This window comes from Zootoca vivipara, chromosome 6 (genome assembly GCF_963506605.1).
Source record: "Zootoca vivipara chromosome 6, rZooViv1.1, whole genome shotgun sequence".
Taxonomy (NCBI): Eukaryota; Metazoa; Chordata; class Lepidosauria; order Squamata; family Lacertidae; genus Zootoca; species Zootoca vivipara.
In genome coordinates, this window is record NC_083281.1 from 19,894,442 (window position 1) to 19,915,736 (window position 21,295).

The following is a 21,295-nucleotide window of genomic DNA, read 5'->3' on the forward strand; positions in this document are numbered from 1 at the left end:
CTCCGCGGGAAAGGGCAAGCCCCCCTCCCCATCTCAAGTAACTCAGCGACCTCCCCGCTCTGCCTGCATACATTCCCTGAGTCCACTGGGGGTAATAAATAATTAGATGATACTGTAACTCCTATTGCTTAATGACGGCTACTGGTATATCTCATTCAGTAGAACACGACACTCTTCTATCTCAGGGTTGTGGGTTCGAGTTCTGCTTTGGGCAAAAGATTCCTGCGTTAGAATCATAGAAGAGTGGGAAGGGATGCGAGGGTCATCTAGTTCACACACACACGCAACCCGCCATGCAAGGGGTTGGGTGACCCCCGTGGCTCCTTACAACTCTACAATTCAATGATGGTGATGATGATAATAATAATAATAATGGGAGGACGACGCCTTTAAATTTAATACCGGAAGTTGACCTCACCTGTCCCTCTCCACTCCCCGCCCTCTCTCTTGCTATCGCGGGCGCCTCTCCCAAAATGGCCGCCAGCGCCGGAAGTTACCTGTTCTCACTTCCTGTTTCACGCAGAAGGAAGCGACGCCGGCGCCCTGCGCACTCGACTCGCTCTTTCTCGTGGCCCAAGATGGCGGCGGCGGCGGCGACTGCGACTGCTCTTGGTGCTGCTACTCCTCCTACCGATGCGGCCTTCCTGGGCTTCGGCCCCAACTCGCGCGACCCGGGCCGGCTCCCTTCGCGGCGGGCGGGGGGCCTGGGCGCCAGGAACCGCAAGAAGGGCTGGAAGCGGTGGCGAGGGCCGGAAGCCAAGCTCGGCCGGGAACTGGGAGACTGGCTGCAGGAGAAGGCGGCCGAGCTGAGGCAGTTGGGGTGAGCCTGGGCCCGAATCTCCTCCCCGGGGGGGGTGCGGTCGAAGCGTGGAACCTCCAGGTTCGGGGGCAGCCTATATCATACCCCAGGAGGGCTGGGGAGGCCCTCACCATACCCGGCGGGTGCGAGCCTGGTTTGCCTCTGGCCATGACCCAGCAGGGCTCCTATTGGAATGGGCTGACAGCCCCTTGCTGGGTCAGGACCCAAAGGGGACAGCCAGATAGATTCCCACAAGCTCTTCTTCATTGTTGATCCCTCATAGCCGAGTAAGATTGTCTCCCATAAACACGGTTTTAACAGTGAGTCCGTAAGTGATTGTGGAGGCAAATTCTGGATCTACATGACCTTCCACAGTGGGGACATTGGTTTCCGGGCGGGAGTTGATCACGATGAGGGTTTGCCACGCATGCCTTCCTCTTAGCTCGCTTCTCCCTTTCGTCCTGTGTTCGAGTGTCTTCAAAGCCCACGACACCTTCGGTAAAGGCTGTTCTCCAATTGGAGCACTCACAGGCCAGTGTTTCCCAGTTGTCAGTTTTTATACTACATTTTTTAAAGATTTGCCTTGAGGCAGTCTCTAAATCTCTTTTGTTGACCACCAAGAAAATTCCGAACTTAGAAATGGAAAGCAATAATGCTGGTGGAACCCTCCCCACTGGTGATTCCCAGCTTTTGGTATTCGGGGGCTCAATGGAGAGATAACTTGGTTGTCATGGCCACTGATAGCCTTGTGCTGCGTGAGTTTCCAGCACTTTTTTTTTACAGCCATGTAGCTTGTTGCTGATACAGTGGTACCTCTACTTACGAATAACTCTACTTACGAATGTTTCTACTTACGAACGTAGCTCTGTCCGCCATCTTGGATGCGGTTTAGATAGGATTTTTTCTACTTACAAATTTTTAGATAGGGTTGCTTCAACTTACGATTTTTTTTCTCCCAATGCATTCCTATGGGATTCGACTTACAATTTTTTTTGACTTACAAATGTGAATTCGGAACACATTAAATTTGTAAGTAGAGGTACCATAGGAAAAATAGGGGTGGTTGCTGCTCAACTACCCAAGGGACTGAGTTCCCGAAGTCCATGATAGGTCAGATGGAGGCAGGATGCAATGAAAGCAAGACAGATATGTTTCTTTTTCTGTTGCAACAGAGTTCCCTCCTCTCTTAGGAAGGAGACAAGAGAGACCCAGAACATCTCTTTTAAGGGTTTCCATTTTGGCATGGAAAAGGACATCCTCCTCCTCTACAAATAGCCAGAAATTACATCACGCATCGTTCTAGACACAGTTTACACAAAACATTAGCATTTGATAAGACAATAGGGATGCCCGTCACACATCCCTCAGTGCAAAGCATCCGGGCAAGCAAGCAATGACAATACAAAGGAGGTTCATATATATAGGAGAGGAATCCCTTCAGGAACTTCCCCTGATTTCTGTCTGCCTAAGTGTTCTCAGGCAAGGGGGATTAAGGAGGCAGAGGAAAGATTTAGAGCCTTCAGGAGAGCCAAGTTGGCTTTTGGAATGCTTTCCTATACAATTTTAGACATGTGGTTTATATACTGTTTACCTTGTGCAATTATCAACATTCTATCTTTGAGACCTTAGAATTCCTATAACGGTGCCCATCTGTCCGTCTTGTGAAAGTGAATTCTGCTGATTAGCTTTTTAAAAAAATTGGTTTTATATACTGCCTTTTATCATGAGATCTCAGCTATGTGTTGTGTGATGCAGTTCTTCGCTGGTCCTGAATCTCACACCTTCATGGGAGTGACCCCATAGGGTTCTAGTATTACAAGAGGTAGCAGAAACAACCTCTCTATCCGCATTTCCCATGTGTGGTTTCATGCACCTTTCTTGTGCATGAAAGGAGAGGTTGAAGATAAAATAAGCAGAAAGGGGTGCTGAAGGACCGATAGTTCTGGGAGGAGTGAGTTGCAGAAGTGTGGGGAGATCATTACTAGGGAGTACACGATGATGCACCCACAGTTATGGGGCACTGGTGTGCAGCAGACATTATGGGCTGGGGTAGAACCCAGGCCCCCTCCAGGAGGCCAAACCTGTGGGAGAAAATGTTTTGTTGGCACAGATAGCCAGTGTGGGTGCAGATCTTGAGGGCATTGTGGAGTGGCCTGAGATTTGGATAATAATTAATAACTTGGATTTGGATAATAATAAATAATTATTTATTGTTGCATTATTTATATGCCACCTGAGGAGCTCAGGGTAATGTACGTGGTTCTCCCCCCCCCCCCAAAATATTTTATACTCACAACAACCTTATGAGGTAGGTTAGAATGAGAGATGGTGACTGGCCCAAGGTTACCCATTGGTCTTCATGACATGAGTGGAGATTCAAACCTTGACCTCCTAGGTCCTAGTCCAGGGGTCGGCAACGTTTTTTGAGGCCTGCCCGGTCCACTCCCCAGCAGACCTCTTGGTGGACTGGAGCATGTGAGTCTGTGCATGCGCACACACTATTTCCGGCGCTCTTTCGACCTGGAAGTCAGTTCCCACGGCGAGAAAAAAATGGCACTGCGGGAAAAAAGCACGGCGGAACAGCCGTGTGCCAGTTCCAGGAAGCTCATGGGCCAGAACCGGCCCATGGGCCTTAGATTGCTGACCTCTGTCCTAGTACATCACTAAACACTATGCCACACTGGCTCTCAGTGTTGTTGCGATGCAGGAGCAGAACGGTAGCTGTTGGCTGGATATCTGGGGCCTGGAGAATAGTCCTGCTGTAGTGGTCCAAATTTATTTTTCCCTTCTCTCCAGAGGACCTGTGTCAGAGAAACCCAACGAAACCCTCTTCTTCGTAGACACTGGCGTTCAAGAAAAAGGTAAGAGGCTGCAATGAACAAGAAGAGTCAACTTGGGTCATGAATACCAGAGAAATTGGAGCCTGGATCAAAGTGTTCCCATTGCGTGCAGAATAAGCCGCCACCTGGAGTGGGACTCACGACTCCTGCTCGCAACTTACTTCATAATGCTGTTTGTTGGTTGTGCCTCTCTGATGAATCCTTGGCTTGGTTTTTCCTTCCAGGACGAAAACAGAAGTGTGGCAAAGAGAAACCATTGAAGATCGACTTGATCCTGCAGCTGGATTCCAAAGTGCCTCCACCTAAAGAGTAAGTCGTCTTCTGGGTTGTGCAGAACAAACTGTAGGAAACCCCATTGCCTGACTGGTGCTCTTGATATCCCCCATCTTAGCCCCGAGCCTTTGAGCTTTAGGGAGACAATTAGAGGCAAGAGAGGAACGGTGCGGCTAGGTAGGATAAGTTGTAAGTTTCGGACCCCCAGCACTAACTTGCATCACATCTAGCAGACTGCCCTTCGCACGGTCTCTTTACGCAACTTGGTTCACTGAACTACTTTGGAGCCTTTTTCTTAATCTACATATGACCATACTGCAGGTAATCCTCCAGGAGACTCTGGAAATAGAAATTCACAGTAATAATTTCCATCCATTCTGTTGCCTGTCAGATTCTCAGGGAGGTGTGAGTGTTTCTCTCCTACTTTTTGACCTTTTCAGTATTGGGAATTTTTCAGTATTTCACCTCCCCACAAAGTTTAGTTCAGCCACTCTTTCATCATATTACTTAGACTCTTTAGGATGCACTCCTTACAGCTCTGTGGCTTCCTTTCCAGCTGGTCAATGTCCTCCTTCAAACTACCATTATCTTTAGGTAGCTTGCCTCCCCAAAATCCCTTGGGCTTTAGAGGAGGAGGCCCTGTTCTTGCTGCCATGAGATTAAAGTGCTGCTGCTACAGTATCAGGAAGTAAAGTGAGGGAGCAACTGGAGAGTTTTTTGAATTGCTATGTCCACGATAGATCACTGTCTAACGCTTCAACATCTCATAGAAAAATACAAATCAGGAGGGCTGGCCTCACTATACCACGCCTTCGTAGATCTAAAAGCAGCCTTCGACACAGTCCCTAGAACTAGACTTTGGGACTGTAAAGGTAAAGGGACCCCTAACCGTTAGGTCCAGTTGCGGACGACACTGGGGTTTCGGCAGTCATCTCTCTTTACTGGCCGAGGGAGCCAGCATACAGCTTCCGGGTCATGTGGCCAGCATGTCTAAGCCACTTCTGGCAAACCAGAGCAGCGCATGGAAACGCCGTTTACCTACCCACTGTAGCGGTACCTATTTATCTACTTGCACTTTGACGTGCTTTCGAACTGCTAGGTGGGCAGGAGCTGGGACCGAGCAACTGGAGCTCACCCTGTCGCAGGGATTCGAACCGCTGACCTTCTGATCAGCAAGCCCTCGGCCTTCTGCATTTTAAAACTTAAAATCTGATGTTGTATATTGTTTTAAATGTTTGTTTGTTGTATATTGTTTTAAAAAAAATTTTGCTTTTGGGATTGTAGTTCCATTTGTGTTTCACAAGTCTCTGACTAATAAATTTCATGTCATGAGTTGCTATGTATGATTCAGTAGGGGAAAGGGCGGGATAAGAAGCTGCCTTGTGCAGTATCAGACAGTATTTATCCATTTATCTCGGAATTGTCAGCAGCGGTTGGCAGCGGCAGCGGCTAGCAGCGGTCCTGCTTGACCAAAAACTTGTCTTTATTCTCCTTAGCATCCTCGCCCACCAGGTTCCCAATGGCAAGAAGCTAAAGAGGAAGCAGCGGCTTTGGGAGAAGTTGACTGAGAAAGGGGTGGTGCCACGGAAAGAGCGCCTCCTTCAGGAGAGGTTGCAGAAGCCCCCAGCAGTGAAAGCTGCAGAAACAGACAGTGGCATCAATCCTTCCAGGGCGTTCTATGACATGTGGTCAGACTCAAGTAAGTCGAGGAGGCAGTCGGGTGCAATAATTCTATCCCTAGCTCTAGAAAGAGGGAGGAGTCTTCTGAGTTACAGTTGGTGGATGGGACTTGAGAGTTTCACTGCTGCTATCCCACCCCCCTTTTATAAACAGGTGTGGTGGAGTAGTGATTACATCCTTTTGGAAAGTCCGGCAGGTGAGCATAGCCTCATGCTTTGGTTATAAGTCAGCAGTTAGCAAGCCAGTTTTCATGGAATGTTGGGCCTGAATGGGGTTCCAGGACTCATGAAGGGTAAAAGGTAAAAAGGTAAATAACCCCTGGGCGGTTAACTCCAGTCAAGGCGACTATGGAGTTGCAGCGCTCATCTTGCTTCAAGCCGAAGGAGCCGGCGTTTGTCCACAGGCAGCTTTCTGGGTCATGTGGCCAGCATGACTAAACCGCTTCTGGCGCAATGGGACACGGTGACGGAAACCAGAGCGCACGGAAACGCTATTTACCTTCCTGGTGCAGCGGTACTTATTTATCTACTTGCACTGGTGCGCTTTTGAAGTGCTTTGTTGGCAGAAACTGGGGCAGAGCAACGAGAGCTCACCCCATCACGTGGATTTGAACCACCAAGCTTCCGATTGTCAAGCCCAAGAAGCTCGGTGGTTTAGACCACAGCACCACCCATATCCTGAAGGTCATTCTATGTGGCCCAGCATCTCACGTAAAACATCACCTAAACTACAGGCCACTTCCTTTGCGTGCAGCATTTACATGTATCTGGAGGGAAGCTCTAGTGGCATGTGATGGTGTTGGTGTCCAGCTAATTCAATAGGATGTTGGTGTGTGTGGAACCCTATATGATGCAGGCTACTTTCGCCCCCCAGCATCTAAAATACATTTGCCCTAGAGATGAAGGACAAAGTTGTGTCACCCTTCCACATATCTAGTGGTCCCTTGTTGCATTCCTATAGCTGACGGGGGCTGAGAACACCCCAGAGTAGTTGCTTTTCCTGCAAACAGTTGAGAGTCATGCAAGGAATGGTTGGTGCATTTTGCAGCAGGTTGTTCTCTCACCTGTAGCTCCTTGCTCTGCTAGTCATGTTTTCTGTGGCTCATCTTTCCTGCTCCGTCTCTCCGCTTCATGCCTTGAGGTGCCATGAATGAGCATGGGTGAAACCTTCTCCAGGAACCTAGCCACCTGATCTATGACACTTCTTGAACCCAGCTTCACTTTTCAACAGTTCTGGGATGTCCCCCCCCTGCTTTACTTTAAAAACACAACTGCCCCATCCTGGCTGTCCTCTCGAGACTTTGTGACCTGGTTGTTGGTGGAAGGAAGTTATGTTTTGTGGGTAGAATGTGTCTTGTTTGCAAGGACTGAACAGAAGCTTAAAGGCAGTGGTTTGAAATGTCATCTCATGCTTGGTGTGATGCAGGCGAGGTGCCACCTGCTGTGCCATCCATTCACTTCTTACCTGAACAGGTTGATGTAGTGTGGAATATTTACCTGTTACCTAGATGGCCATCCTTTGTGGTGGTGGTCGTGTGTGTGTGTGAGAAGTTTGTGTCTCTTGGGTACACAGGCTGTTCATTCCCTTCTCCTCAACATGTGGTTGAATCTCTATCTCTAGTAGACGTACCTGTGTAATCACACATGTGTATCGGCTTCCTGGTTTTGTCTTTATCTCCTCTGCCTTTTCTACGTTACAAGATGTTTACCTGTTCCAGCTTTTAATCTCTTCAGTTGGGAGGGGAAGGAAGTCTGTGTGGCCCCCGGATTCTATCTAGGTCATGGCCCAGTGTCATGCTAGCTTTCTCCAGGAGAGGTCAGCACTCATACAGCGACATGCTGAAAATGATCTTTTTCAGGAACCCAGGGAAATATTTTAGGGGTAGAATCTCTGCTGTGTCTCCCCCCCCCCAAAAAAAAATCCTGACTGTTTTTAAGAATTTTTGATATCTTAAAAGTTATGAGGGCTTCCGGTAGTTAGAGGAGAGATGCTGAGAGTTATTCGTCTTGAGTTCTCTTTCCAGCTTTGGCTGGGAAGAGGCGGGGAGACAAAGAGAGCACAAGCTGGTCTCTGGGACTCTCTTCTGTGACCCGGACGATGGCAGAGGGAAGCATCTGCTGGGTTGGCTCCCTAAGCAGACGTACCCAGTTGGCCAGACTGGCCCTGTGGGATTTCCCCTTGCAGGGAATCCCTCCCACATCCTCTGCATGTTGCTTCCAGCAGGAGTTGCCTGGCTCAGCGAACAAGGTGGTGGGCGGTGATTGGCATTTCTCTCCATCCCGGCTGACACTCATTCAAGCAGGTTTAAGCAGCTACAGTCATCCCTCGCTCCCCCTCCCTTTTTCTCCCCTACCTTCAGGTGCCTGTTGTGTTTATCCTTCCCAGCTGCTGCTTCCGCCTTCTCCTCCCTGAACCCCCCACCCCCCCCATCTGCTTGGGGTTAAAGGTTCAGGGCTAATCTAAGTACTTCAGAGCACAAAATGACCTCCCTCCAGGCCACTGTCCAGTTCCCGTGGGTGGCTGGAACGTGACTGCCCGCCCACACTCTCCGGCTAGGGTGGCAACTGTTGCCAAAACAGAGCTGGTGTGCTGATGGGGGGGAGAATTGAGTGTCTGTAGCCCCTGAAGCAGCATCTCACACCTCGTTCAGAAGCAGAAGCTCAGGCTCTTGCTGGCCTTGTGACACGGCTTTCTTTCTCCTCCCCTCCCTTTTTTGTCTTCCCAGATCCACTGGACAAAGCCCTGGCTGGGAAGGATTCCTGGTTCCTGGAGCAGACCAAAAAACAGCCCGTGAAGGTACATGGGGGCCTTTGCTTTTGAGCAGGGGTGGTTGCGTGGGGAGCCGGGGGCTGCTTCAGCCTCTCTTTTCTTTTATCTCTCCTTAGCGCCCAGAGCGTCTGCAGAAGGCTCGATCTCAGCTGCCAGCCGTGGAGGTCATTCCCCCAGGAGGGTCATACAACCCCAGTTTTGAAGCCCACCAGGTATCTACAAGCCTTTCCACCTGTGGGGATGCGGCTGCGGCACTGCTAGGGATTGGGAAAGGAGCCATGGTTACTGGGATGGGGCACAGGCAACGGAGGGGCCAGGGGAACACATCACACTTTTTTGAAGTGGGGGTGGGGTACCATTTTCAATTCAAGGGCCACATTTCCTCATCAGCAAGCTTCCAGGGGCCATTGCCAGTGGCGGGTGGGACTAGGGTCAGATTTGTACAGCGCAGAAGTTGTGACTCTCTGCTATGTGCAGCAGGCTAGATTCAGTTAGAGGTGTCTAGGCACACACACACACTGTTTTTTATCTGTTTTATTATATTGATCTACCACCTTCACCTTTCAAGGAGCTTGAGGTGGGTTAGGCTAAGAGGTGGTGACTGACTCCAAGGTCACCCAGCATTAGCTTCATGGCTGAGTGGAGGATTCAAACCCTGGCCTCTCCCAGGTCTGAGTCCCAACACTAACCTTTATGCCACACTGGCTCAGCCAGCCCGGCTGCCAAGCAAATGAGTGATATCACCGTTTTATAAAGCATTGCAGCCAAGAAACAGCACCCAGGGAGGGTGTGGAGCAGGGCTGGTGAGGGACATAGCTTGAGAAGGATCCTGAGGGCCAGACGGAGAGGGCTGAAGGGCTACATTTGGGCCTGACTTGGAAGAGAGTTTTCTGGGATGAGTGAAGCAGTCCCTTATGCATCACAGCAGAGGTCCCACAAGGGATCACTATGCCTGTTCCTCCGCTGCTCATGCCGCTCCCTCCCCCATTGCAGGCCCTCCTCCTCCAAGCCCACGAAGCCGAGCTGAAGAAGCAGAAGGCAGCAGAGCGATTGGAGCGTCAGCTGAAGTTCCCCACAGTGGAGGAAGCCCCAACCGAGGTGAGCGTTCGACCCTGCAGAAGGGAGTTCCACTGCTGAGGCTGTTGGAGAATTGACCTGCGCCCTTGCTGGCATTCTGACCTTGTTCTTGGGAGAATTGACCTGCGCCCTTGCTGGCATTCTGACCTTGTTCTTGGGAGGTGGAGGGGACGACGACGGACAAAAACAATAGCAGGAGGAACAGAGGTGCTACCATTGGACCAGAGGATTGTATCAAGTGAAGACTTGGTCAGGATATCCTGGGGCAGGCTTCCCCAACCTGGTGACCTCCAGATCTTGGACATGGACTCTAGTCAACCCCAGACTATTGGTTAGGGATTATGGGAATTGGAGTCCCAACAGTGACATTCTGGAAGTTGCCAGGTTGGGGGGAAGGCTGTCCTGGTTTTTTTTCTTGGCTCTCAAGGAAGCAGCAGTGTGTCTTGTTTGTGGAAAGAGTGCAGAGGGCCGTGTCTTGGATAGAGTCAGTCAAGCTCTCCTGACTGTTACATTCTCCTAAGTCAAGAGCACATCATTATGCCATCCTTTCCATGTTTGCCAGGGGTGACGGACACTAAAGCTGCAAAGGCCCATAAAATGACAATGGCTCATCTAGGCCGGGGCTTTTCAAGCTTTCAGTCTCAAGGAAAACTCTTCCCACATTTTTATCCCAGCTAAGTTGCACCTGTGCATTACAGGAGGAGATTCTTTGGCTTGGTAGAGGGAGGAGTTTTCAGGGCAAGCAGCACCTGCAGCTGCCCAACGTGCAAGGAGAGTTTGTAAAAGCTCACAGAAGCTGCCTTTTCATGGATGCTTACCTGCGGCTGCTATTGACCTTCCAGAGAAGCCCCGGATAAACCTCCTAGGGACACAGCGTGAGAATTACAGGTTTAGGTAAACACATTGACAGTTCAGGTGCTGCATGACAAGATCGCAATTTGTCACTTCCTGGCTTTTTAGTGCTTTTTAGTAGGTGTGATCCTGGAGGGGTTGGGCTGTGGTGTCGCAGCCTGGCAGCAAGAAATCATTGTGCTTATGTAGGTGAAAATTTGCCACCTCTCAGCCCCTCCTCGCCGAATCCTCTTTTGCTGAGGACCAGGAAAGGGTAACGTGGCCGCTTTGCCTGTGGTTAGCACCCCTCTCCCACTAGAAGCAAGCCAGTTTCCTCACTTGGCCCGAGGAGAGCGTATATTTAGCCTCCTAATAGGCCTTAACCCTATAGCGCTGTATCAGTTTAAAGGGATGTGCCGGCCTCTGAGAAGCTGTAAATAATCCTGCCCAGAGGTGCCAGGACCTGGCACTGAGCAGCAGCAACAGCCTCCCACCAAACAGCAAAAGCCTCCACACCTAGAGAAGGAGCCAAGAACCAGCCTAAGGCTTGGAAGAGCCATGCAAGATCCTGTGTCCTGGGTCTTTCTGTATGTCGAATTTAAATGCAGCTGAGGGCTTTTAAGTGTTACAACAACAACAACAACAATTGTTAGTTGTCCTTCCATGTACAGAGGCCCTATTGGCCTCCACTAGAAGTCAGCCATATAGCATCGCTAGGCCCTTGCAATGGAACGCTCTTCCAGCAAAGATTTTGCTCTCTTTTTGACCTTTAGGTATCTGTGACGAGACCTGTTCATGTCAGCAGGCCTTTTGTAGCTGTTTGGTTTATTATTATTTTTTAATGATTACCTGCCTTGTTCTTTATTTAGTGTTTCAGTGTCGGACACTGATATTTTATGATATGGCTTATACTTCTATAAGTAAATGAAATAAAACCACACAGGGTGCGCTGAACCCTGTCCAGCTCTGCTGGCCCCTTTCAACTATATTGATGTGCAGGCAGAAGGTATCATGCAAAGTGAAATGGGAAAGAGCTTTTTGCCTTTGCAACAGCCTGCTTCTCCCTAAGAGAGTTGGCACATCTTTTGAGGACTATTGATCGAATGCTACCGGCCATTGAGAGAAGATGCAGCCCAGGCAGGGTGTGCGATGTTTCTCTCTGTTTCTCTATCCTCAACCCATTCCTAATGATGCAGCTTACGTCTGCGCTTGCAGGAGACGGTGTTCCAGGAGCAGTGCGAGGGCCTCTTGGAGGAGGAGTCGGACGGCGAAGGGAGCCAGGAGAGCCCATCGGAACCTCAGGAGGGAGAGTCGCAGGCGGACGCTGCTCCTCCACCTCGTCTGCCCCGAGCAGTGGCAAGAGAAAAGAAAACAGAGCGGCAGCGGAAGAAGGAGAAGGAGGCCAAGCGGAAGGTGGGTTTGCCCTCGGTCTAGTGCAAAACTTACACACAGCCCCAGATTTGTAGTTGCGCCTGAGCCCCTCCCTTATATCCTAGAACCATAGAGTTGTAGACTTGGAAGGCTTCCTAGAGTCCTCTGGTCCAACCACCCACCACGCAAGAATTTCAGCTAAAGAATTCTATACAGATGGTCATCCAACCTCTGTTTAAAAACAGAGATTCCCCCTTACGTTCTGAGGTAGTCCTTTCTGCTGTGGAACAGCTCTTACCCTCTTCCTGATGTTTAGTCGGGAATCTCCCTTCGTGTCGTTTGAATCTATTGCTTTGGGTCCTACCCCCTGGGGCAGCAGGAAACCTTCCATGTGGCAGCCCCTCGGGTACAGTCATACCTTGGAAGTTGAACAGAGCCAGTTCTGGAAGTCCGTTCGACTTCCAAAAGGTTCGGAAACCAAAGCTCGGCTTCCGATGGGCTGCAGGAAGCTCCTGCAACCAATCAGAAGCCCCATCGGACATTCGGCTTCCAAAAGAGCATTCACGAACCAGGACAGTCCCTTCCGGGTTTGCAGCATTCGGGAGTCAAAATGTTTGAGAAATAGGCTGTTCAAAAACCCAAGGTATGGCTGTATTTGAAGGTGGCCTGTCATGTCAGCTCTCAGTTAGTGTTAGGCTAAACCAGGCATCTCCAAACTGCGGCCCTCCAGATGTTTTGGCCTACAACTCCCATGATCCCTAGCTAACAGGACCAGTGGTCAGGGATGATGGGAATTGTAGTCCAAAACATCTGGAGGGCCGAAGTTTGGGGATGCCTGGGCTAAACACATCTGACTCCCTCACAGCTGTTCTTCATAAGGCTTGGTTTCAAGTTTGCAGTCAATACTCGGTTCTTTGCACCTTCCATCTTGAATCAAGTTCAGCCAAGGATTCAGGCGTGTTGTTTTTCTAAAGCAGGGGCCCTCCAGGGGATGATTGGACTCCCAGCTCCCCATTAGCCCAAGGCAGTGTGGACAATGGTAAGAGGGGATGTAGCCCCAACAGAAGGCCAAGGTTCCCTTGTCCTTGTTGTGGAACATGCCTTGAAAAAAATGGTTCATTGGTTGAAAAACTTAAATTGCATATGTAGAATATGAAGTGGGGGGGGGTTCTAGTTGTGGTTCCCTCCTCCCCCCAAATTATGCACATGGGTCTTTGTGTGATGTCTTCTTGGTCATATCTGGGTCCTTTGGGGCCATGGGTTGCTTTGCACCAGGACTTTGGCCTTGGACTCCCTTTCAATACTGTGGTGGATCAAAGGAGGGTGCACCTCTTTCCCTCATATTCACAAGAATAAATGCTTTATTCTCGATGTTCGTTATTAAAGAAATTAACACTTCTTTGTAAGACCTTGCCGAAAGACTGGTATTCGCCTTCCCCAGCTCCTACGTGGGACTGAAAAGATAAGGTTGCCTTTGGTCAACCGCTATTCTCAGACTCTGCATGCCATATATTTGAAACACACATGTGACCTTCTGCAAAGGATCCTGGGAGCTGAGCCATGTGCAGAGGCGGTGTTTGAACTGGGGGCACCTTCCCTCACAGCTCAGACTCTCTTCAACATTATGCTACAGTAACTGGTGTTGGTGTTGTTACTATTACTATTATTTTTATTCTGTCCTTCATCTGAGGATCACAGGGTGGTTTACAATATAAAAACAAAAATACACAGCACAGCAACAAACAGTAACAATAAAACACACACACCCCAGTTTAGAAGGCCACAGGTAGTTTAATTAGCCAAAGGCTAAATACAGCTGAGTTACTGCCTCTGAGATGTGGGTGTGGGCTGTTTCTCTATTCTCGTCTCTGGAAGTGAAGCTCGCTATAAGCACAGCCACAAAACGGGCTCGTGGTTGCATGGGGCATGGCAGGTTCCCACAAGGCCTCTGGTGAACAGGGCTGTCCATGTGCACCTTGACCCTGCTGGAGCACAGAAAACCTACAAAATAGCTAGAGGATTCGGCTTCCTCAGTACCTCCCTTTCCTGTAAAATTAAACACTACATTTCTAGCCCCGATGGTTATGTGCTTGAAAGAATCTTGACATTTCTTTACTGAAGTCTCTGGTTGCTGGCTTGGTAAAAAGCAGGGGGATTTCCTCCCATGCATAACTGCTTCCTCCTCTTAAGCTGCAAAAAATAAAAAATAATAAGAGTGTACTCAGAGGAACCAAACCTCCATAGCACATATAGACTGTACGATCCAGCTTTTCCTCGGGGCAATGTTTAGTGCAAAATGATAGTTGTTCTAGTGCAGGGATGCACAGACCAGTTGTCCTGTGAGTGCGTAAAATGCCCATTTGTTTCTGTGTGTGTTTCTACACACGCCCGTACTCCTTCCTGTGCAGGCACCTAAGCCCCTGCTACGGCCGTGCTCCCTGAGCTGCCCTTGAGAAGCCGTGGCAATCGGGGCTGCCTTCTGGGCCACCTGCCAGAGCGAGCCTGATTATCCTCTCCACCGATGATGCTGCGGCTCGCAAACACGCGGCCATCTGGCCGAGCCTGGCGCCTGCCATCTGCTCCCTGCAGGAGCTATGCGGGAGCAGGGAGGACGCCAGCTCTCGGGGACGACCACCTCTCTGCTGAGAGAGAGATCCAGCGATCCTGTGCTGGCAAGAGAGAAGGGGTTTGCCCTCTGCTACAGAGCACACCGTGGACAGCAAGGGGCAAAAGCGAGGAGGGAAGCCATTCTCTCCAGAGCTGCTGCCTCATCCTCTCTCTCTCTCTTTCCCCCCCTCTGCACACAGAAAGTCCGGCAAGCACTCGAGAAGGCGGCCCGGCTCCGGCGGCAGGAAGTGTTCCAGCTGCGCACGATCCGGCTGCAGGTGAAGCGGAGGGAGGCGGAGCTGATTCGCCGGAAACGAGAGCGGGAGGCCAAGCGCAAGGCAGAAGAAAACAAGCCCAAGAGGCTGGGCAAGCTCAAGTAAGAGCCTGTTGAGGGGGACGCAAGGCTGGGAGGAGGAGCTTGGCTAAGAGACGCCACTGATAATGTCCCCATTCTCCCTACCCCTGCCAGGAAAGGAGCTCCGAAGGAAAAGGCCCGGTACCTGTCTCACGCTTCTCAGCAGTGCTAGAAATTCAAGATATATTAGCTAGGTGCCAAATGGCTCCTTAAACCAAGGTTTAAGGAATGTCTTGTTGCCATTTTTGGGCAGGGCTGCAAGCCTTAATTTTCAAATTAACTGCGATCAATTCTCAGTTAAACGCCTGGCCAGTTCAGAGGACCACCTTGAGCTCGGTTGAGAGCTTTGAGAACTTTCAAGAAGAGGTGTAACTTGATCCAGGGACAGTCCACATATATATTGGCCCATTCCGACCTCTCTTTCTGTACGGTGACTGCCCCTGCTCAGAAAAAGTGTTTTCATATCCTGAAATTCGTCCTGAGTGTGCAGATAAAGTGTAACGGATAGAATTCCACATGATGGGGCATTAGTGTGTGAAAATGGGCGTCTTCGCTTGGTCGTAAACAGCCACTAGCCAGGTGCAGAATGTGCCTGGCTAATTTTGAACACTGCTTCTCAGCAGCCCCCTTTTGTTTCCCCCTCTTGCGTGGCAGGTATGAGGATCCTGACCTGGATGTGCAGCTGAGCACTGAGCTGGCAGAGTCCCTGAGAACGTTGAAGGTGAGCATTTGCAGGACAGGCAAGAGGCTGTATTCAGCTTCCCCATCAAGCGTTCAGAGTTCCCTTGGTCCCATTGCTGCCCCCCTCCATTTCTCTGTCACCTCTTTGTTCTCTCTGCGCCGGCTTCTTGGGGTTGGCACAAACCTCGCTGCCTGCTTTCAAGCCAGCCCTTTTCAGAACGCAGCTTTCTAATTAGGCCGCCCACTGCGAAGATGGACAGCCCAGCCTTGCTGGCGTTGGGAGGGGCTGCTGAGCAGAGTTTGGAGTTGAGGGGTGGTCCGTTCCTCTCCAGGGGCCTCTGCGCTGTGGCCCCCACCTGCCCGCCCATGCCTGCATTCTTCCTTCCCTTGGTGTCCGATGATGAGACCCATCCTTGCGCTCGGAGAATTTGCAGCAGTGCTTGCTGGGAATGTGAAGTTCCCCAGGGGCTCCCTGGCCCTGCCGAGCAGGTAAGGACTGGGGAGCTGAGGCGCCCAAGGAAGAGTCTCCTTCTCTCTCTTCCCCGCCCCCCACCACTTCCCAATTTAGAAGAGTTCCCCCATGGGTACTGCACGACCAACAGATTTAGATAACGGCCTCTCTAAAGGTGTCCTCTCTTCAGAGTTGCTTACTGCCAGCGTTTGTGCCCCTTCTCTGGACCAGCTTGGGTCAGGGAGACCCACAAATTCATTCCGGGATGTTGAGCTCTCAAACTCATCTCCCCCACACAATTTGGACCAGTGGCTCCCCAAACATTTTTTGGGCCACTGCCCCCTTGCTTCCATAAACGCATCCCCCGTGGCCCCTATAAAAAAGGGATTTTTGCAGCATAGCGGTTTGCGCAGCCTACTAAGGAGTTGCAGGCATGGAATTGTCGAGTTGGAAAGGGGCCCCAAGGATCATCCAGCCCAACCCCCTGCAATGCAGGGGTCTCAACTAAGTCATACACCACAGGTGCCATCTAACCTCTGCTCAAACAAAAGAATAAAAACAGTATCAATTAATTGTGCATTTATTCAAAATCCAGTTAGAACAATTTAGTTTAATTATTTCTGCAAAATTGGTGAACTTGATCCTGTGGTGCCATTTTTTCCAAAGTCACTTATACCTACTGCCGCCGCCCCCCTTGCCCCTTAGTGCCCCCCCCCAGGGCCCTCTAAGGGGACACCTGCTCTGGATAGTGCTGACTTCCTCTTCCTGTTGGGTGTGACCTTCACCTTCTTGCATCAGCTGACTAACATGGAGGGAGGAGGTGCTGCGTGGACATCACAGGATGTTCTTCAGCATCAAAATGAACACGATAGATGGGTCTTTCTGCATTTGACTATCTGAGATGCCACAGAGGGATTTCATGTCAGTAGAGAGGCTGGGCTTCTGGCCTATAGCCGTGCACGGTAGCAGAGTATTCCAGAGGTCTGTGGTGTGAAGAATTAACTTCCTTTCTTGCCTTTGTTGCCTCTTAGTCGTGGGGAGCACATGTTGGGAGGTCTGTGCTCCTGGGCCCCCACCCAACCCCATTGGAGGGCTTGTCTGCATGCCCCTATTTCACAGTGTCCATTCAGCATCCCTGCAATTGGCAAGCTAGTTTGGGATTGCAGCTTCTCCAGCGCCAGCCAATGAGCTTCGAGGCTGAGAAGGCTTTGGAGGTGGGCCTCCCCCCCCTTCGCTCCCTCCCAGCTCCTCACACCTCCCCCCTCACAGGCAAAACTCCCGGAGCTCATGCAAAACACCTCCATCCTAGGGAGCAGGAAGGCACCTAATGAGTGTACTTGAGGAGTTGATGTTGTGTGAAGAGTTGCGCTCCCGACACCTGCAGTGTCTCTGCTGGAGGTGTTGGTGCAAAGAGGGGAGGGCTTCATACAGCTGTTTCCCCCCTTTTTTTCTTCGCTGCAAGGAACACTGCTGAGACTCAACTTTCTGGTGCAAAAGGGAAACTCTCCAGCTGACACTGCTGTGGGAAACGGTTATGATTTCCAAGAGACCTGGTGTGGGGAATCTCTGGCTCTCCGGATAATACACCAGGGCCAACTCTGAGCCCCAGCGATCAGGGCTGGGGAAGATGGGAGTTTGAGCCCAAGAACATCTGTAGAGCTGCAGATGCCTCCCCAGAACCAGTCTCTGTGTTTGACTGTTACGGGCAAACTTGAATGTTTGTGGATTCAGGTTTTTTTAATCCCCAACTGTGTGTTTAATTTTGGGTTGCATGTAAGAGAAGGTGGGGTATTTTGTTCAAGGCAAACAAACCTTCATGGTTTTGACGTTGGCGGTGGATTTTGGGGGGAATAGGTGTTCTGAACCACAGGCCCAATGCGAATGGTTGGGTGCAGGGATACCAAAGACGTCAAAAACATGAGTGATCTGTTCTAGTGCTTTGTTAAAGAAAGGTGCAGACTTAGAGCAAATTGGCCTGCTAGTTCTCCTAGCCTTTGCAAAGGCAGGACAGATACCACAGCAGGGAGACAGCTTGTCTGTGCGCAAGCAAACATTCACACATTCTTTATACACAAAGCAGCAAACGTCATTCTGGCCCGGACTTCCCATCGCTTAACCTGCCCAGATGGCTGCATAGGTGGCAAATACCCAAGCATTACCCCCTTTCTGGTCTCGGAGCCCAGCACCCCAAGGCCATAGATAAGGATAGCATCAGAGCAAGTGAATATAAACATATATGAGCTCATTGCTGCAAAAACTACCAATTCATTGTGGGGGTAACTTGACTACCAAGATGGTGCTTGCAGAGCTTCCAGAACAATTTGCCTTTGGTTCAGCATGTGAGGGCATCCAGGCACAGTTACTTCTCTTCACCTTCTCCCCCTTCTCTGACAACCTGGATGTTGTGCCTTGAGAACCAGTGAATCCAGGTGTTGGCTGAATTTCCCCGAAGGGTAACCTGATCAAGTCTGCATGGCACATAAATGGGTACTTGGCTAGGAAGGCTCTCCTGCCACAAGAAGCCAGACTCTCAGGGTACCACAGGTCTCTTTGTGCTTAATATAAACTCAGTCACAAGTTCTGTTTCTGCTTTCTCCTCCAGCCTGAAGGCAGTATCCTGAAGGACCGGTTCAAGAGCCTACAAAAACGCAACCTCCTAGAGCCCAGGGAACGCGCAAAGTGAGTGGGATGGCAGCGCTGGCAGGCGGCGTTCCTTTCCTAAATGACAACCGGGGTGACTCTTCACCGTTAACACAAGGAGCCCACTTGATTTATGTTTCTTAACTAGTCTCTGAGTGGTGGAAGGCACACCAGGGTCAGCAACTCCTGCAGAGAGATGGGGGTCAGCCTCTGGTTGGCCACAGGAAGTCTTTCACTGGAAGTACTTGCTGGGCAGCCATCGGTCCAGGGATGCTGCGGTCACATCCTGCATTGCACATCCAGCATGGAGCTGGGGGGGGGGAGGAAACGAGATGACCTTCCAACTCTGTAATCCTGAGTCTCTTGTTTCTTTCTCCAAGCGTTTTAGCAGTTCTCTGATGCCACAGTGGCATGCCCAGATTCAGGTATTAATGCAGTAAATTACCCCCGGGGTTGGGTAACTCCCTATACCTGTTGCTGGCTGTGGCCTGTTTAAACTATGGGATATCGTGGGGTTATCCACACTTGCTTAAACCTCTGATAAGATTTGCACGTTCCAGAGAGGAAGCTGATATTTCAGTGAGTTGAGAGAATTGGCGAGGTCAGGGGGTCTCCTTGCTCCTCTCATTCATGCAATATAAGCAGCAGCAGGATAATGCTCGTGTCTTGTCTTTTCCTCCATAGAACTGTGCCCCCCACCACTAGCAAAGATTCTTTCTTATTCATTCAATTTACACACTGGTCTATACCTGGAGGTCTCAGGGCCGTTACGTCATTGTAAAAACCCTGGGAGTTCTGTGTGGGTGTGGAATGGCCTTTCCCAACTCCATGTCCACCAGCTCGGCTGTGCTGGCTTGTGGCTGATGTGGGGGGTTGTAATCCAAAACATTGGAAGGCAACCACTTGCAGAGAGGGCAGGTGAGGCTGATGTGTGTCCAGCACTTGGATTTCTGTGAGTGAAGTGGCAAATCAGAGAGCCTTTGATTCCACTTCACAGCAGCTCAGAACGCCGTCTTGTTGTTTGACGGTGTTGCTTCACATCTTTAAGCGGTGAATCACAAAGTGCAATAGTCGCAGCACTCCTGAGGACTGGGGGAAAACGTAATCTCTAAGCCTTGGTGCGGGAGGGAGGGAGAGAGAGAAACCTTTCAAGGGAAGTGGTGTGTGGCCTTTGCAGAGGAGATGTCTCTGCAGCCATGGCGGCTTGCCTCCCAGGTTGCTGTGCTTGGCTCTGGGCTGGTGTATTTACCAGTTCCTCTCATTGAGGACTGTAAAGTCCCTAAACCTCTTGTGTCTTCCTTGCCAGGTTCAAGAGGAAATACCGCGTGAAGTACGTCGAAAAGCGCGCCTTCCGGGAGATCACGTAAGTGGTGGCAGCGTTTTGCCCGATAGTGACAGGCTAATCAGTTGCTCTTCCCCCTGCCCCTCTAATCTTGCTCCACCGTCCTTTTATTTATTACTTAGACAGAAATGCACAGTCTGCCCAGCTCATATGCATCGTTACTCAGGTTGATAACAGTTAAAATCGCAGCAGCAGCAGCATCACACAGCCCAGACAGGCATACTGAATAGAAACGCCGTCTTCAGATAAAAACATCATCTGGCCAAGGCGAAAACCTGCCACGATAATAACAGCAAGAAGAAAGTGCCTTTGCTAACTGGGGCAAGGCAGCCAAAGTATATATATTTTTAAGATGGGTGCAGGGACTCCTTTGCAAGTATAAAGCAAAGCAGTTGGCACATAAGAGGGAGATGTGCCCTTGTGTGCTAGCTTTCTCTTTGTGTAGAATCATTTCCATATGGGGATGTTCATGAGTGGCACCCCCACCTCTAGCTGTGGGATGGTTCGGTCCATTCTGCAGCTGCTGCCACCATCTCCTTCCTGCTTCATACTGTGGCCCTGCCTCAGGTTTAATCTGCTAGCCATGGGAGAGGAGGCCTGAGGGTCCCATGGTGCCAGGGTGAAGATGCAAGGAATACCTTAACAGGCCTTTGAGTCTATTTGGGGGATCAGGCTGTTCTTCTGGGGGTGGGGCAGGGGGCTCCATCTCCTAGAAGCCCTTGGATCTCTGGCTAGCATATGTATGCCCTTTCCTTAGCCTCTGAAGCCACAGGGAGATTGATAGTGGAGTCCTTTCTAGGAGGCAGGTAGCACAATGCTTCCGGTGGTCTATGGTTAGGGCCAAGCTGATCTTCCCCTCACTGCTGTGCTCTTCCTGCTTTTGCGCAACTAAACAATCTTGGTAACTCCATGCACACTCTATGTGTGCCTCCCCCCTAGAATCCTGGGAACTGTGGTGTGCTACAGGTGCTGGCAATTGTAGCTCTGTGTGGGCAAACTACAGTTCCCATAATTTTAGGCCGCGGAAAGGATGTGCTTCAAGTGCATGGTGTGTAAACAGCCCAAAGCAAGTCTCATCTTTGCTTGTTTCTTGTCCTTTAGCCTTTCTCTCGGACCCAGTTCAGCTGGTTTTAGCATCTCCCAGCTAGGCCCCTCTCTGCCTCCCAAGCTTACCACTCCTGGTTTCGCTTCTGACTCCCCCAAATTCATTACTGTTCTCTCTTCTCTCCCTCCCCATTCTGCAGGTTATAGAACACGAATTACGCCAGAGCATCCCAGCAACTCGCCGTTCCCCCAATCGTTCATTAAAATTCCATAAACCACACTCAGATTGCACCTATTCTCTCTCTCTCTCTCTCTCCTCCCCGCCCACCCCATTTGTCTTGAGTGTGCAGACACAGGATGTCACCCTTCTTGACTCATTGTGGGAAGGGGCCTTAAGTCCGTTACTGGCTCACAAACAGGCAACCCTTCCTACACCTGTACACTTTCTGCTCTTAAAGAAAGGGAAACTTTGCCCTGCAAAAAGTTCCTCTGCATCCCATTTTCATCAGGCACTTCCAACAGCCACATGCTAACT

The 21,295-nt window shown here is 50.4% G+C and overlaps 1 protein-coding gene across 1 annotated transcript; it reads left to right on the plus strand.

The window, feature by feature from the left end:
• The first annotated feature begins 563 nt into the window (after positions 1-563).
• NOP53 (NOP53 ribosome biogenesis factor) lies at positions 564-21,040 on the plus strand. The gene is made up of 13 exons (XM_035119867.2): positions 564-820; positions 3,596-3,660; positions 3,864-3,948; positions 5,409-5,611; positions 8,318-8,388; positions 8,478-8,573; positions 9,355-9,459; positions 11,485-11,682; positions 14,448-14,623; positions 15,257-15,323; positions 18,337-18,413; positions 19,681-19,737; positions 20,961-21,040. The coding sequence occupies exons 1-13, from the start codon at positions 579-581 to the stop codon at positions 20,965-20,967; spliced, it is 1,449 nt and encodes a 482-aa protein (XP_034975758.2). The 5' UTR covers positions 564-578; the 3' UTR covers positions 20,968-21,040.
• Positions 21,041-21,295: the final 255 nt, after the last annotated feature.

Coding starts and splice junctions, on each gene's coding strand:
- NOP53 (XM_035119867.2), top strand. CDS start 579: ATGGCGGCGGCGGCGGCGACTGCGACTGCTCTTGGTGCTGCTACTCCT. Junction 821..3,595: donor GCCGAGCTGAGGCAGTTGGG/GTGAGCCTGGGC, acceptor CCTTCTCTCCAG/AGGACCTGTGTCAGAGAAAC. Junction 3,661..3,863: donor CACTGGCGTTCAAGAAAAAG/GTAAGAGGCTGC, acceptor TTTTCCTTCCAG/GACGAAAACAGAAGTGTGGC.